The 14,094-nt window shown below is 44.1% G+C and overlaps 1 protein-coding gene across 1 annotated transcript in view; it reads left to right on the top strand.

Moving 5' to 3' along the window:
* Positions 1-14,094, top strand: part of PTTG1IP (PTTG1 interacting protein) — a 471,563-nt gene that overhangs the window by 241,469 nt on the left and 216,000 nt on the right. The window contains exon 3 of the mRNA XM_069615849.1: positions 7,689-7,797. Within this exon, the coding sequence (XP_069471950.1) occupies positions 7,689-7,797 (109 nt within the window). The remainder of the gene's footprint in view (positions 1-7,688; positions 7,798-14,094) is intronic.

Here is a 14,094-nt window from a genome sequence, read left to right as displayed (position 1 = left end):
GGGTCTTCCCCTACTGGTATGCCGTCAACTTGGTCATGACTTGAAGGTTTGGCTTATCTATATGTTATTGGGCATTTGTATAGTGCCTTTTTCCTTACCATTGGTATGATCTCAAAGCACTGTGGGATGAATGCCCTCTGGGACCATAGTTCAGGTCAGCGGAGAGAGTATGCTAGTTAGTAGTGTATGTGTGCAGCCAGGTTGAGTTTTCGTGGTGAGTAGCTGCATTCTATTGCTAGGACTGGGGTTGATGATGTGTGGGATCAGTAGTATATGTGCAGAAAGGCCGAATGACTTTGGGGTAGCTGTATTGTGGCAGAGGTGGTTCTTGTATACGAGATTAGGTGTGCAGATAGGATGATTTCTATGGGAGCAATAGCTGCGTTCTAAAGATTGTGGAGGTGCTCATGGTGGTGTATAATTGTGTGCAGCTAAGCCGAATTAATCGAGGGCTATAGCTGCGTTCTATTGTTTGTTGGTGCAGAGGAGAGAGTCAGCATATTTGTATGTGAGTATCTGTGCAAATGGGGAAGGTCCCCTGCTCCCGATTTATCCTCCAGTGCCCGCTGAATGCAACTGTTTATCCCTATTCTAGTGGTTCAGTGCTTTAGTTATCCCAGAAGCATTCTCGGTCTGGTGTAGGCTTGGTTCTGTTTACCAAGCTTGCCGTATCTTTCCCGGCCTGACCGTGTCATCAGTGTAGAGTTTGCCGATTCCAAACCTTTACTGGGCCAAGCCAATACTCCTATTGTCCTGAACACTCTGCCCGCCCCTGGTAGGGATGCTAAAATGTTCAGCACTTGCACTACAAGACCGAAATGGGATGAAACCCCTTCTGCTCGCACCTCCATCCTTTCCACCAGTTCCATGCAGCAGCATCGCTTCTGAGTGTAGAAGGGGCTCATGATTCTTTGTTAAACTGGGTAGCTTGTCTTGAAATTCCAGGCAGGTTCCATCTGCACCCGATACCCTGCAGGCCAGCAGTGGGAGGCTTCCTGTCCTTCTCTCAGGATGATGCTGTCCAATCGGGTCCCTAGGGAGATGTCCATGGAAGATCCGAGGAAAGTTCCATCAGAACTGGAAACAACACTTGACTTCCAGGCAGATGCTACAATCGCCAGCTCTGCCTTCTCTCTGCGTATCTTTGCTAATGTCCTGGTCAGCAGTATGAAGGGCAGGAAAGCATAATGAACCGCTCTGTCCCATCTGTGCAGAAACACATCTGCACCCATACCCTCTGGGTCCAATCGCCTGCTGAAAAATCTAGGAGTCTGTGCGTTAAACTGTAGGCAACTAAATCGATGTCTTGGTAACCCCATAGTTTCACTGTGCTCGCAAACACTTTTTTGCTGAGCATCCAGTAGGTGGAGTCAAGCAGATATCTGGAATTACAGTACGCCACTAAGTTCTGCTCCCCTGGGATACCTCTGCGGTGATGGATATCCTCCTCTCGAGACAGTAGTGCCAGAAGTCCTTCGCTAACTCTAATAGCATTCTGGACCTCATACCACCTAGGTGGTTGATTTTACCACTGATAAATTCTTGATCGTGAGGATGCAACTGTTCACTGTATCCCTGCAAAGGCTAACAATCCTGCTAAGAGCTCTAAGCAATTTATGTGCAGGTCCAGCTCCTCCTGCAACCATTTGTTGCCCGTTTCTAACTGACTGCATCTGGCTCCCCAACTTGCCCTGCTTGTGTCTTACTCTATCACTAGTTTTGGGACGCCCCCGACAATGGCACACCCGTTCCATACCTCCATGTTCTGCAGCCACAATTCCAGTTCTGTCTTCCCTTCTTGATATACGGATACTAGTTGATGCTATTTCAGACTTTCAACCTCTACAGTATTCTGTAATGTAGAGGTCCTGGAAAAACCGATGGAAGACTACTCTCGCTGGACTCTGCAGCAAAATCGCTGACTTCTTGAGAGCTACTCATAGCTCCTTTTTTACATCCCTCATCTGTGCTGACAGTTCCAGTGTCGCTTTCCTGATTTCCACCACAAAACCTAAAAATGTCATCCTCTTTCTGGGAACTAGCTCTGATTTTTCTTGATTGATGAGGAACCAGAGCGATGCAAGCAGATCTATCACCCCACAGCACCCGTTATCGCAGCCCACCTTTATCTGCTGCTAGGATGAGAATATTGTCTACTTATATTATTATTCTTACTCTTCTTTCTCGTATGACCGCGACCACTGGTTTCATAAGCTTGGTGAAGACCCAGGGCGCAGAGGAGAGCCCGAAGGGTAGGCTCTGAACTGCCTGGCTTTTCCAAATGATACTTAAATATGGGTGGCGTTTGGCTGCGACTGGCACTGTAAGGTACGCGTCTTTCATTTCTATCTTTGCCAACCAATCCCCTTTCCTGAGGAGTTGAAACTCTTCAATATTGCAGTGCCTTTATACTATCCACCCATTGAGCTCCTTTAAGTTTTACTGGCCGTACCTTGTCTTTCCTGTAAACTAGAAACATTGCTGATGAAACTTGGTAACTCTCATTCGCTTCATTCTAATGCTCTTTTCATTCTCAGCTGCAGCAATTTTTCCTCCAACAAACTCTCTCCCATTTGTCAGCACTATACGAGAGGAATCTGCACTCTAAAAGGGCGTTCTCACGAAGTCTAGATTGAACCCTGTTACTGTCTGCAATACCCAAGCATTGCTTGATGGCTCTCGCCACTTGGCTAAAAACTCTTCTGTCCTGCCCCCCAAGGAGGGGATAATGCACGCTTTGCACACTTACCTGACTGGCCTCCCTGGAGTCGGAAGTATCCCCTTCCTCTGCAGCCTCTCATGCTTCTACTCTGGGCTGGGAAGAAGGGATTGTGCTGTCTTGTCACCCAGTATTGCACTTTGGCGCCTTGAGGCCTTCTCTGCGAGCTATAGCAACCGACTGAATGACCCCTACTTCGGCCAGTCCCTGCAAAAACTATATTGGGAAATATTTTCTTAATCAATGATTGCACTTTCTCCAGCCCTGTATAAGTGCCTACAAATGTACTCCTCTTTTCATGGAAAGCCTCACCAAACAGACCTTGCGTGGCTTCTCCTGCTTCGTATGATGCTGGGTCACCCAGTTAAGTAATAGGCTCCTTCTTCTCTCAGACGACAGGGCGCAGTTCGCGTTACCCAGCAGGCATACTGTTCTTTGCACTCAGCCACTCAGGGTATCTGCGTCAACTGGCTCTTTGTCCTTTCTTGCTTTCCTCCAGGTCCATGATCTTCGCGATTGACCTTGCTAGAAGTTTGTCTTGGCATCCTCTTCATGACTCAGAAATATGGGGATAGGATGCCTAGAAAATAGTCAAAGGGTCAATGCTCTGGGGCCTCCCCAAATTGAACACTTATTTGGGAACCAAAAGGACTCTGTCTGCAGTTCTTGGAGCACGAGTTGGGCTGGACATGTTCTTTTTATAGCTTGAAAGAGCTGATTCCTAAAAGCACTTAATGCTTACCCAACAAGTCCTATGGTTTATGGACCACCCCTTTTTAAAGGATCTTAGGTGGGAGAGCTATGAAAGGGCCAGTTTTCCAAAATCCTGAAGCAACCCCACGAGCCCCTTGGCGACTCCAAATAGTCATGAGGGTAGAATGGATGTGCGGTTGTTTAATAATACAGGTTCACTGACATAGTTTTGATTTTGGTGCTATGTGCCATGTTTTTTTTAGAAATGCAATACATTTTTTGTTGAGTCTAAGCATGTGGTTCGTACTACTTTCTGTTTCATTGTGAAACGTACTCTTTAAAAGGGAGGCATAACCTGAAAAATTTATTGGGGCGTGCAAGCTATTTAAACCAGAATGTGAAACTACATAAGCCTATGAAGCATGTTTGTAGCATTCAGTATTTTCTAAAATATCCAACCAATCTGTCAAAGGTCAGGTTTTATTTGACTTGCAATTTGTATAGCACATATTTTGGGTCTAATATATAGCCCCCCTCATTGCCTTGCTTCCCTTTGTCCTTGGTAGTATTTGTGGGTTTCTTTGTGTGCATTGGGCCGTGGTCCTCTCTGCTCAGAGGGTTAGATGGATTTGTGTCTTGGATGGTGGTCTCTATCCTAAAAGGTGCAGCATTTTGCATAGTGAAGTTCTATTTTATGAGGGCAGCAGGAGTGTCCTGGAACACTTGCAAGATTGTCATGGGCCGGGTAACGTAACAGTAACATTATGGGAACGCTGGTGTTCCCGCTAGCTCATTCCAAGATGGGGGCCATGTATACAAAGTATACCATCACTACCACCAAGATGGCGGCATCCTCTTCCAGACGTTTGGGTAATTAACCAGACGAGAAGGAAGGTGTGGTGTGTCACAACACTCTGATAAGGCCCCAGCCCTGTTGCATTACACTCTCTTGTTCATTTTGTGCCCAGGCTTCATCTCACTCCCGTTTCCTTCCCTATTAGCCTTCTCCTTGGTACTGCTCCCTCGTTGCATTTCTGCCACCCTGTTAGCCCTGCTTTGCTTCTGTGTTCCTGCTAGGTCTTGCTGCACTTCCTGACTATCTATGACTGGGAATATTGGAACCCGACCCTTATCTTGGACCTGACTTCAGCTCTCCATCCATCCTGTGGGACACCTATCTGCTACAGAAGATGATTTTCTCCTATGGATGTTTTCCTTCTTTGTGTCTGTCTCCTCTGCTACAATTTCCTTGTCTGTATGCATTTGGCAGATAGGTGGTGGCCCGTATGCATAGTCCTTTTCTCCTCTCCTTCTGTGCTCGGACTCGTACTCTTGTAACGCTAGCTGCTCAAAGCCACTCTCATCCTATCTCTCATTAAGAGCTGGTTATCATTGCACATCCCTTTTTTTCAGCCTTCGTGCTGCATCTGAAATGTCTTATTTGGGTGTTACTTTAAGCCTCTTGTCAAGATTGGGGTGTGCAGTCATTTTTAGTTTTGACTATAAGGTGGCACTAAAGCGGCACCTAGATGCCAAAATAATTGCTTTGGAGTTCAGCTAGGAGAGAAATGGGGTGTGAGAGACGCACAGCTTGTAGGCGTTTGGTTATTTCCCCACCCATTGACTGCCCATGGCCTTGATGATCCCTGTGACTGTTCCCACCCCGTACGTGCCCCTTCAAGACAAATCCTCCTGCAATCCATTGCTTTAAGCAAATGAGCCTTTGGTCATTTGGCATGTCCCTCGACTGATAAAAACAAGCATCGGCAAGGCCAACGTCTTTAGATTGTGTAAAGGTATTGTATCAACATTTTCCAGGAACTGCTGTCTTATGCCCAAGAACTTGCACCATGTTGCAGCTGTTACCAATCTTCTAGTAACGTAATACCAGGATGACATTTTCTGGCAGATGCCTACACAAAACCAATCTGTTGGCTTTGCCAATACTTTGTTTCTTTTATGTATATTTAGTAATGTTGCTTGCTTGCATCACAATTGATTACCACGTGCCTCTATTATCTCGTTTACATGTACCTTCCACATTGCGGTGTTAGCTCGATCCCTCTATCCCAGGCTAGTGATCCCTCTCCTAAAAAAAAAAAATCTCCGGTGCGACTGTTAACTTTCGTCCTATCTCTCATCTCCCTTTCTTTATGAAGCTATTGGAATCTTTAATAGCCCCTTTACTTTCTCTTGATGTCTTTCAGTCAGGATTTCACCCAGGACGAGGTACCGAGATTGTCCTTGTTTCTGTGATTGATGATCTTACCATTGTAGTTGACCAGGGCGGTGTGGGAGCCCTTATTTTATTAGATCTGTCGGTAGCGTTTGATGCGGTCGACCACTCCGTCCTGGTATCTCGCCTGCAGGCCGCAGGTCTCTCAGGAACCCGTCTTGGATTGGTTTGCTTCCTATCTTGAGAATAGAAGTCAATCACTCTCGTTGCTGCCTTTTTCTTTCTTCTGCTTGCACGTTGTTTTGTGGTGTTCCTCCGGGGTCAGCCTTGTCCCCTATGCTTTTTAACATCTATATTCAGCTGTTGTTTTGCCTTATCCGTACCCACGGCTTTCGTCGCTATCCTTATGCTGACGACACTCAGATCCTGGTCCGTCTGGATCATGAGAAGGGGTCTGTGGCTTCTCCGCTACGGGAGTGTCTGTCGGCATTGGGTAATTGGATGAGTGCGAAATTGGCTGAAGCTGAACGAGGACAAGACTGAAATCTTGGTGGTGGGTTCTTCCTCTACTTCTGTAGCATGGTCGGATTCTTTTTGGCCCTCAACACTAGGTGAACTTCCTACTCAGCTGAAGGTGGTCAAGAATCTGGGGACCCTGCTGTCCACTGATCTGTCGCCTCAAATCAGCGCGCTCTGTAAGACCGATCACTTTTTGCTGAGAGTGCTGCGCAAAGTTTTGCATTTTCTACCGGAGCATCTGCGACCTCGGGTGGTGGCCTCTATTGTCACCAGTCGGATTGACTATTGTAATGCTCTTTATCTGGCGCAGCCTCTTGGCCTGATTGATCGGCTGCAACTGTTGAAAGATTTGGAAGCGAAGGTGGCTATTGACTTGGCTCCCTGTGGCACAGAGGATTAAATTTAAGGCTCTGTGCCTGATGCATCGTGCTCTTTCTAGGCAGGGTCTGGAATTCTTGCAGGACACATTTTCACCTTACATTCTGTGAAGGGGTCTCCAATACTGTGAGGCCAATTGAGTGGTTATCCCCAAAATCCGTCTGGCCCGCGTTGGCGGGCGTGATTTTTCTTATGCAACAAGTAGACTGGAATGGGCTTCCAACTTGCCTCAGAGGCTTGAAGAATCGTCTGCAGTTTAGAAGGGCGCTGAAGACCTTTTTGTTTTAGGGTTGGGGCCAGAATCTCTTATTTTCCTCACGCCTAGATTCCTCTGGGCGATAGTGCGCGCTACAAGTTTGCATAACATAACCTACCAGTGCTTCGATGTGGTTGGCGCTGTAGGGTGGCACTATATAAAACATTTAAAGAAATCCTAGATTTACTTATGACTATTTCTGGCATGGTTGCCTGCATTGTGGCCTTTGCAAACTATTTGATTGTCCTACTGAAGTGCATTCAATAGATCGAACACGTTATATTGAGGCCTAAAATGTCCCTCGAGGCTTCCTATTCCCTCGCACGCTCCTTTTACAGGTGGTCTGCATTAAGTCGCCTCTCCCGATTGTGGTTACAAATAAGTGTTTTACTTAAAGTGGGATTTGCCTGGCAGTTTAGCTGAAAGCTTAGATTTCTTAGAATGTGGACATCAAAACCGCACTGTTTTAAATCGCCCAGGGGCATGCAAAAGAAAGCTTCACTGTGACGTGTTTTTTGACGTGATTAACTGTAATCCACTGTGGAAGTTTAATAAATTGATATTTCAGAATCTGAATACAATGAAGTCCTGCAGTGCAAGTAATCCTTGACGACCACGTTCATTTTTAAGTAGTGTGAATTTCGTTTTTACAAAACACGTGAAAGCTAGATTTGTGCACAACTCCAGGTACTTATTTTTATGTAATGTGTTGAATCCTGGGCGCTCTCTATCACTGACATTTAATTTAGCAGCTTCGTGGGTAATCTCTAACGCCCTATTAATAAACAGTTAATTTAGTGAAGCACTTGCTCCCAAAATGTTGCACCTTATTTGCACTGTCAGTAACTTTTGTTTGCGTTGATAAAACTTGTAATGGAGAGCAGATCAATTTGTGAAGGCCGAAATAATTGGTGTCGTGATTCTGAAGTCTACCTTCTTTATTTCAGTGCCTTTGGTGCAGCACCTCAAATGAATGCAAGGATTATCCAGTTAGAAATATATTGCCACCGAGCTCTCTTTGTAAACTGAGTGCAGCACGCTGGGGAGTATGCTGGGGTAAGTGTGGTATCTGAGGCATCTCAAGAGTGTTGCATTTTTCCTTGCTTTCGATTACTGTGTAAATCATTTGGGCAAACCTTAAACATCATACTTGGGTAGAGGTAACGCTTGAAATGTATCAAACATTGAATATTGTTTGTAAGTTTAACATCCAGTAATAGTGTCTTGCTTGATTTGATGTTTAATTATTGCTTTATTGTTATTTTGTATATTTGTCTTTCAGTGAGAGGTTGGTGGCAGTGGGTCCAGTGTGGAGAGATCGGTACAGGGAAATGGGGGGGGTTATGTGCTTCTCAACTTCCAGCAGTCTGGAGTCGAAGGAGCAAAGTGTCAACTCTGTTGTCCTGCTTTCTCACTCGCTCTGGTGGCAAGAAGGAAGGAAGGAACAGGGAAGAGTATGGACTTGTCACTCCTCTTCAGATGCTGGTAGATGGGAGAGATGTCCCTGCTCTCACTCACACCCCAACCGTTACCGTTTTAAGTTTCTGGGTATGAATCATTTTTGCACATAGTACACAATGGGTATATGTTGGTAATGCATAACTGAATATGTACCTGGGATATGATGGCAACCTAAGATGGAGCATCTGCCATGCCGTGGCCATACCAGAAACAATGGTGGTTTGGGGAGGTGGGGCTCAAGATGGAAGAATGTCTGTTCCATTCCTAACCCCCACTCTCTGCTTAGTCCCTCAACCGTTAGGGACCCAAGGCTTTCCCAGCGTGAGAAGGAAGGACTGGTGGAGACCCAGGCTGAGAATATGGTGTTCCGGTGGCTGCAGCAAGCAACGGATTTAAGGCCTCCATGTGCCGCTGGTCCAAACATGGATGAACATAGTGGGGAAGAGAGGCATAGGGGACGTGCCCTGAGAAAGAGGAAGGCGTGCTGTGTAAAGAACACAAACACAGGGAAATGCCTGTGCCTTAGCTATGGCTCTTCATGGCAAAGCAAGTCCCCTCTTCTACAATTGAATGAGTATGCCGAAATTCGTCGCTTGCTCTTATCTCCTGGAGTTCACAAGGGCACTCGTACATCACCAACAAGAATCAAAAATCTATCAATCTGAATGTCTCCGACAGGGTGTGCCTTCAAGAAACTTGGCTCATGGAGAAACCTGCATTAGATGGATTTGTAGTGTCCTCGGTCTGCCATGCGAGGAATTACTTGCAGACCAAAAGGAGGTCTTATACCTTGAAACTGTAAATTCTCTGTTAATATCAGTCAGTTGATATGTAATACACTTTTATCTTCCCAGAAATATTGCATGGAGGAATACGTCGGATTCTAGGCATGACTACCTGTTAGTATTTACTGGAACCCCTCCACTGTTTCTACCACCTTATCAAGACTGTCAACAAATGTATGGACTACTCGTCTAACTTTGTCACGGATGATGATATATTGGTGGTGGGAGATTTGAATGCTTCTTGTTTGTGGTCCGCTCCCTAGGGAGAAACCCTGTATCTTCAGGCTCCCATAAATTGTTCTCGATTATGGCAATGGAAACTTCTAATCTGATATTCCACCTCGACCCACCTGGGAAAGAGCTGTATCTCTATTGATTACTTTTTCCTATCACACCATTTGTAAGTGAAAATCTCATAATTGTGGATTCCTCTGATGGTGATCACGCAGCCCTACCACTGGTCCTTGGAGTCAACCTTGGTTAAGATGCACATACGGTTACTGTACCAGTTGTATTAAACATTCAGGCTACAAGATTAATATGAAATTCACATGTGTCAAAATATGAGTTTTACTGAACTATTATATGCAAACCTCCATAAACTCCCTGACTGAAGCGTTTGCCAACAATAAGGCATCTATACCCCACCTGCCCCATCTACACACAGTGCATTGTAGCAATCGGGAGGTCAGGGTCAAAAAGAAACTCTTAAAGGCAAATTTGAGATTTCTTAGGAAGTCTAAATAGGCAGAATCGATAAAACTAAAAAAACAGTTTAAAAACACCTATAGAAATTGGTTAAAAGTGCATAGAAGTCTTCTGTACCAATGAAATACGGAATATACCTTGTCATGCAAAGTGTCTCGCTGGCGCTGCGTACCTGCTCTTCCTTGCTGTCGCGTGATGGTGTGGACAGAATGCAGAGGATCGAACGAGGTTGGTGAAGGTTTATGGTTGGCTTCCCGCTCAACACTTCCCTAATTGAAAAGGAAAGCCCTGGATCAGCTCCCCACCCCCTGGGATATCACTTCCCTGATTAGCGTGACGTAGAGACATTGCAAGCATTGACAGGGAAGGCCAAACTGATCGCTGACTTCCAAAAGGATGACTTGAGAATGTTGACTGACTGTTGATCTTGAGTACTGGTGAGATGAGGGAAGCAAATTCAAAAGGGCAACGGCAGGGACCACAAGAACTCGGGCGGAAACCAACTGACACAGAGGAAGGGAAGATGCAAAAGCAGAAGGGAAATAATGGAAGGAGCAAGAGGAAATGCAATAAGAACAGGAGGAGGAGCAAGGAAGGCCCAAGGAAAAACAGGAGCCAGGGGACTGAGGCAGGAAAACAAACCAAGAGGACGAGGCAGGATAGCAGGCGCAAAAATAGATAACCGAGGAGCAAAGCACACTTCAAGGACTCGACCCATTTGAGACGTGGTGAACCGGCAATAATAAAATACTATAAAGGCAAAGTAGTGCTCTGTATCTCTTTCAGAGACGCATCTAGTCCGGCATCTGTAGTATTTGGAAACTAACCCTAAATTTACCTATGGGATCTCCAACTGCAGTATTACGTTTTGAACTGGGGTTGCTCTCTTTGAAGCCTTGATTACATGGCAGCTCCTTTCAATATTTGCAAAAATCATACTACCAGAGTCATTATTTTCCATCCTAAACACCTGCATGACTAAATCCTCTTTCCAGTTTCTAGAAAAGTGGGCGGCCACTTGCATGGAAATACTGCAAAAACTCTACTCGTCCCTGCAGAGCTCTGGGATAATCCTACTCTTGTGAAGAAAGTTATGAAGGTCTGATTGGATTGTGACTATAGATTTATGTAAATCCTACAAACTCTATGCATAGAGCAACCTTTCAACACTATTGGTCTGTACCTAAAGAAATTTCCCAACCGGAATGAACGAGCACACTTTTGCCTAATGCTTAATCTTTGGCCTAAAATGGAAATTCAGGGAATTTTACTGAAATTATCAGCAAATCAGCAAATCTCCAGATTTTGCAGGGGCATAAATAAGATTGTAACATTGCCACGTTTTTTACTACATTATCCTTTTTAAACAATATTCACTGTTTCTTAGTTGATTTCTAAATGATCCAACCTCATCTGCTTTTAATAATCTTTGGTACTGAATTTTAGAAGAATTGCAGCCTTGAAATGTGCACAAAATGTTTTTAAAATGGTAGAATTTTTTTTTAAACTTGTAGAAACATAATCCAATCACCTGATTTAATGTCGGAAGGAAATATATATTTTCAATTTTTTTTTCATTTTCTTTTGGTTCTGTAATGAATTTGTATTGTATGTGATCATTGTGAAAGGTTTTTAAGTTAAAACCATAGTGCAATAAAAAAAAAGGAGCACAAGAGACCAGCAAACCAATCCTTTGGACGTTGCCACCTTGAAACGCTGGTTGTTTGGGGAAAGGAATCCTCCCTCGGGGGAATATTGGCTGGTGCTGCACCATCTGCGATAAGAAAGTCATACACTATTCTCCCGAGATCCACACTGTCCTTGGGAGGGGCAAAATGTAACTTCCCAAGTTCAAATATGTACACAACTGGTGCCCCCTGATCCTAGCCTTGGTGTTAGCTGGGGAAAGGGGACCACTGAAGGCGAAGCTACAAGAGCATTTACAGGGATTACCAAAGTCCTATGTAGGCTGGGCTCTTGGAGGTGCCTGTGTCAAGGGAAGGGTTGGGCGGGGTGATCTATGACAAAATTGAAAAAGGGACGCAGGAGCAACCTGGAACATACTGTTTACAATGTCTATACAAGCTTTCCTGAAGCCAACCAAAACCTCCACTAGCACATAAACAATACAACAATAAAGGCATTATGGTGAATAAGGAAGCATCGATTGATGGACCCCCATCTCCCATCCCCTGCTACAATAACTGCAGAATTTGAAGGAAGAGCATCAAGACAAATCTAAGAAGGAACTGGTGGTACTACGTGCTGACGTGGCAGTGATTGGCGACAAAGAAGTGACATTACAGCTTTGTGGAGCGTACATACCAGAATGAAATGGCCATTGCTCTGTGGGAAAGTAAATTCCCTAAAATGACGAATGAGCTAAAGTCTTACAAGGGAAACACAGAAGCAATCCCAATTAAGTGTGGCAATTGAGCAAACAGAACGAGGAAGGAAATCCTTCAAAAACACTTCCTAAGGGCGCTTGGAAGTAGGGGACATACAAACATTTGTATTGGACCTATTTCATTTGATCTTGAGACTACCTCAAACATGAAAATAAAGGTTGATGGAGCTCATAAGGTGGGTCCAATAAGGAATAATGAGGATCGGCCTCTGAGATATTGTGGTCAAACTCCCTGACTTTAACATAAAAAAACATCTAGAATGTGGCTAGAAAAAAAGGGTAGATTGATTATCTTGATAGTGTGACCGACCGATACACTGGCCTCATCTCCCCTCCCAGCCGCCCCTTTTTCCTCTTTCCTTGTCTTGACAAGCTACCACTTAGTGGTTGGCCCCCTTGTGCACTGTAGCTCACTGTTCTGTACTAGTTTACCCACCTCGCTTTACGGATGGACTCTGTTTATAAGTCCCATGACGTTTTTTGAATGTTCTCTAAAAATGAGTTCCATTTTGTTCTTTTGTTCTTGTTAAAAGTAACCAGCATAATTATTGCTGAAATGCAATTCGGGCCTCTTCCAATAAGATTTTCATAGATGCCCTCACAGCATGGGTTTTCTCAAGAGTGCTTGGAGTCATTCTGCCTATCCAAAGTACATCGTCCAGCTTAGTTTTTACATCTGTAGCTATATTTATCAATGATTAGTCTAGGTTTTCTTGAACATTAGAGATTTGACTCTGAACAAGAGGTAAAAAGAAATGTCACTAGTAAATGATCATAAACTAGACCTGCTATTCCTCCAAGAGACTCATTTATTAAAAAAAGGATCTGCACCTTTTACACCAAATATTCCAAGCATTTGCTCCAACAAGACACTGAGTCATTTTAACATTTCACGGATATTGTCCAATAGAAGAGAATTATATTTCAAAAGATAGAGGGAGAAATTGGGATATGAACACATGCCCACCTTAACTATAGCTACTATTTGTGCTCCCAGTAGAGCACAGGATAAATCCATATATGCTTTCTTAGACACTTATGAGATTTGCAGAGGGGTGGAGAAGAGGTAAATATTGATGTGTTGTGGGGGATTCAGTTTAATATAGGACCCACGCCTAGATAGCTCATTCAACACAAGTGCTGGGTGTGCACTACTACCTCAAAAATAAAAGCTGAACAAGGTGAAGTAAATGGGATTAATTAATATTTGGAGACACGTGGTCAGCAATTGGGATTTACGTTCTTAAATCAACCACATACTGATAGCCACGACACTGGTAGACTTAGTAGATGCAGACATGGGCTCCAATTCAATGCCACATTATGCACCGGACGTTGTCTAAATCCAACTCCTTTTAGCCCAAGACAGTGGTTGTTCCCAGAGCACCTACTTAAGCAATTGGAAAACAAAATTAATGATTTTACTGCTTGAACTGCCACACTGACCCCAGTATAATTAGTATCTCAGACACTTTTAATATGTCCTTAAATGGGAAGTGGCAGTGGGGGTGGGGGGTAACTAAGCTTATCGAAAAACATCTCAGACAATTAACTACATGAACATTTAGAATAACCCCACCAGAAAACTAGTTCGCAAAATTAGAATAACTAAAAGCCAAAAACCTACTTTGTTCTAAGGAGACCGTAAAAGAGATGTTAAATCTCAGAGAAAAGTGTTGCATGAAATCAAATAAAGCAGACCATCTTTTGGCAGCTAAACCTCAGAGGTTAGGGTAGCATAAACAGTCAAAGGTCTGAGGAATTTACTAAGCCAACAAACAATGGTGAGAATTTTATACAGAAGGAATTCGACCCATTCTATTCTACCTGGTTTAAAGCAGACTATTTTGTCCTATTGAGTCCTGGAATGCCTCTGGCCCGGAAGGTTTACAAACTATATTCTACAGATCCTTTGCACGTATTGTAATCCCACATTTAACTCTCCTGTGTACTTCATTAAACATAATAATGACTGTCGCCTTTAACAGAGGA

Source organism: Ambystoma mexicanum, chromosome 9 (assembly GCF_040938575.1).
Source record: "Ambystoma mexicanum isolate Mex_15411 chromosome 9, UKY_AmexF1_1, whole genome shotgun sequence".
NCBI classification, from domain to species: domain Eukaryota; kingdom Metazoa; phylum Chordata; class Amphibia; order Caudata; family Ambystomatidae; genus Ambystoma; species Ambystoma mexicanum.
The sequence above is the reverse complement of the archived record's forward strand: the minus strand, read 5'-3'. Positions and strand labels throughout refer to the sequence as shown.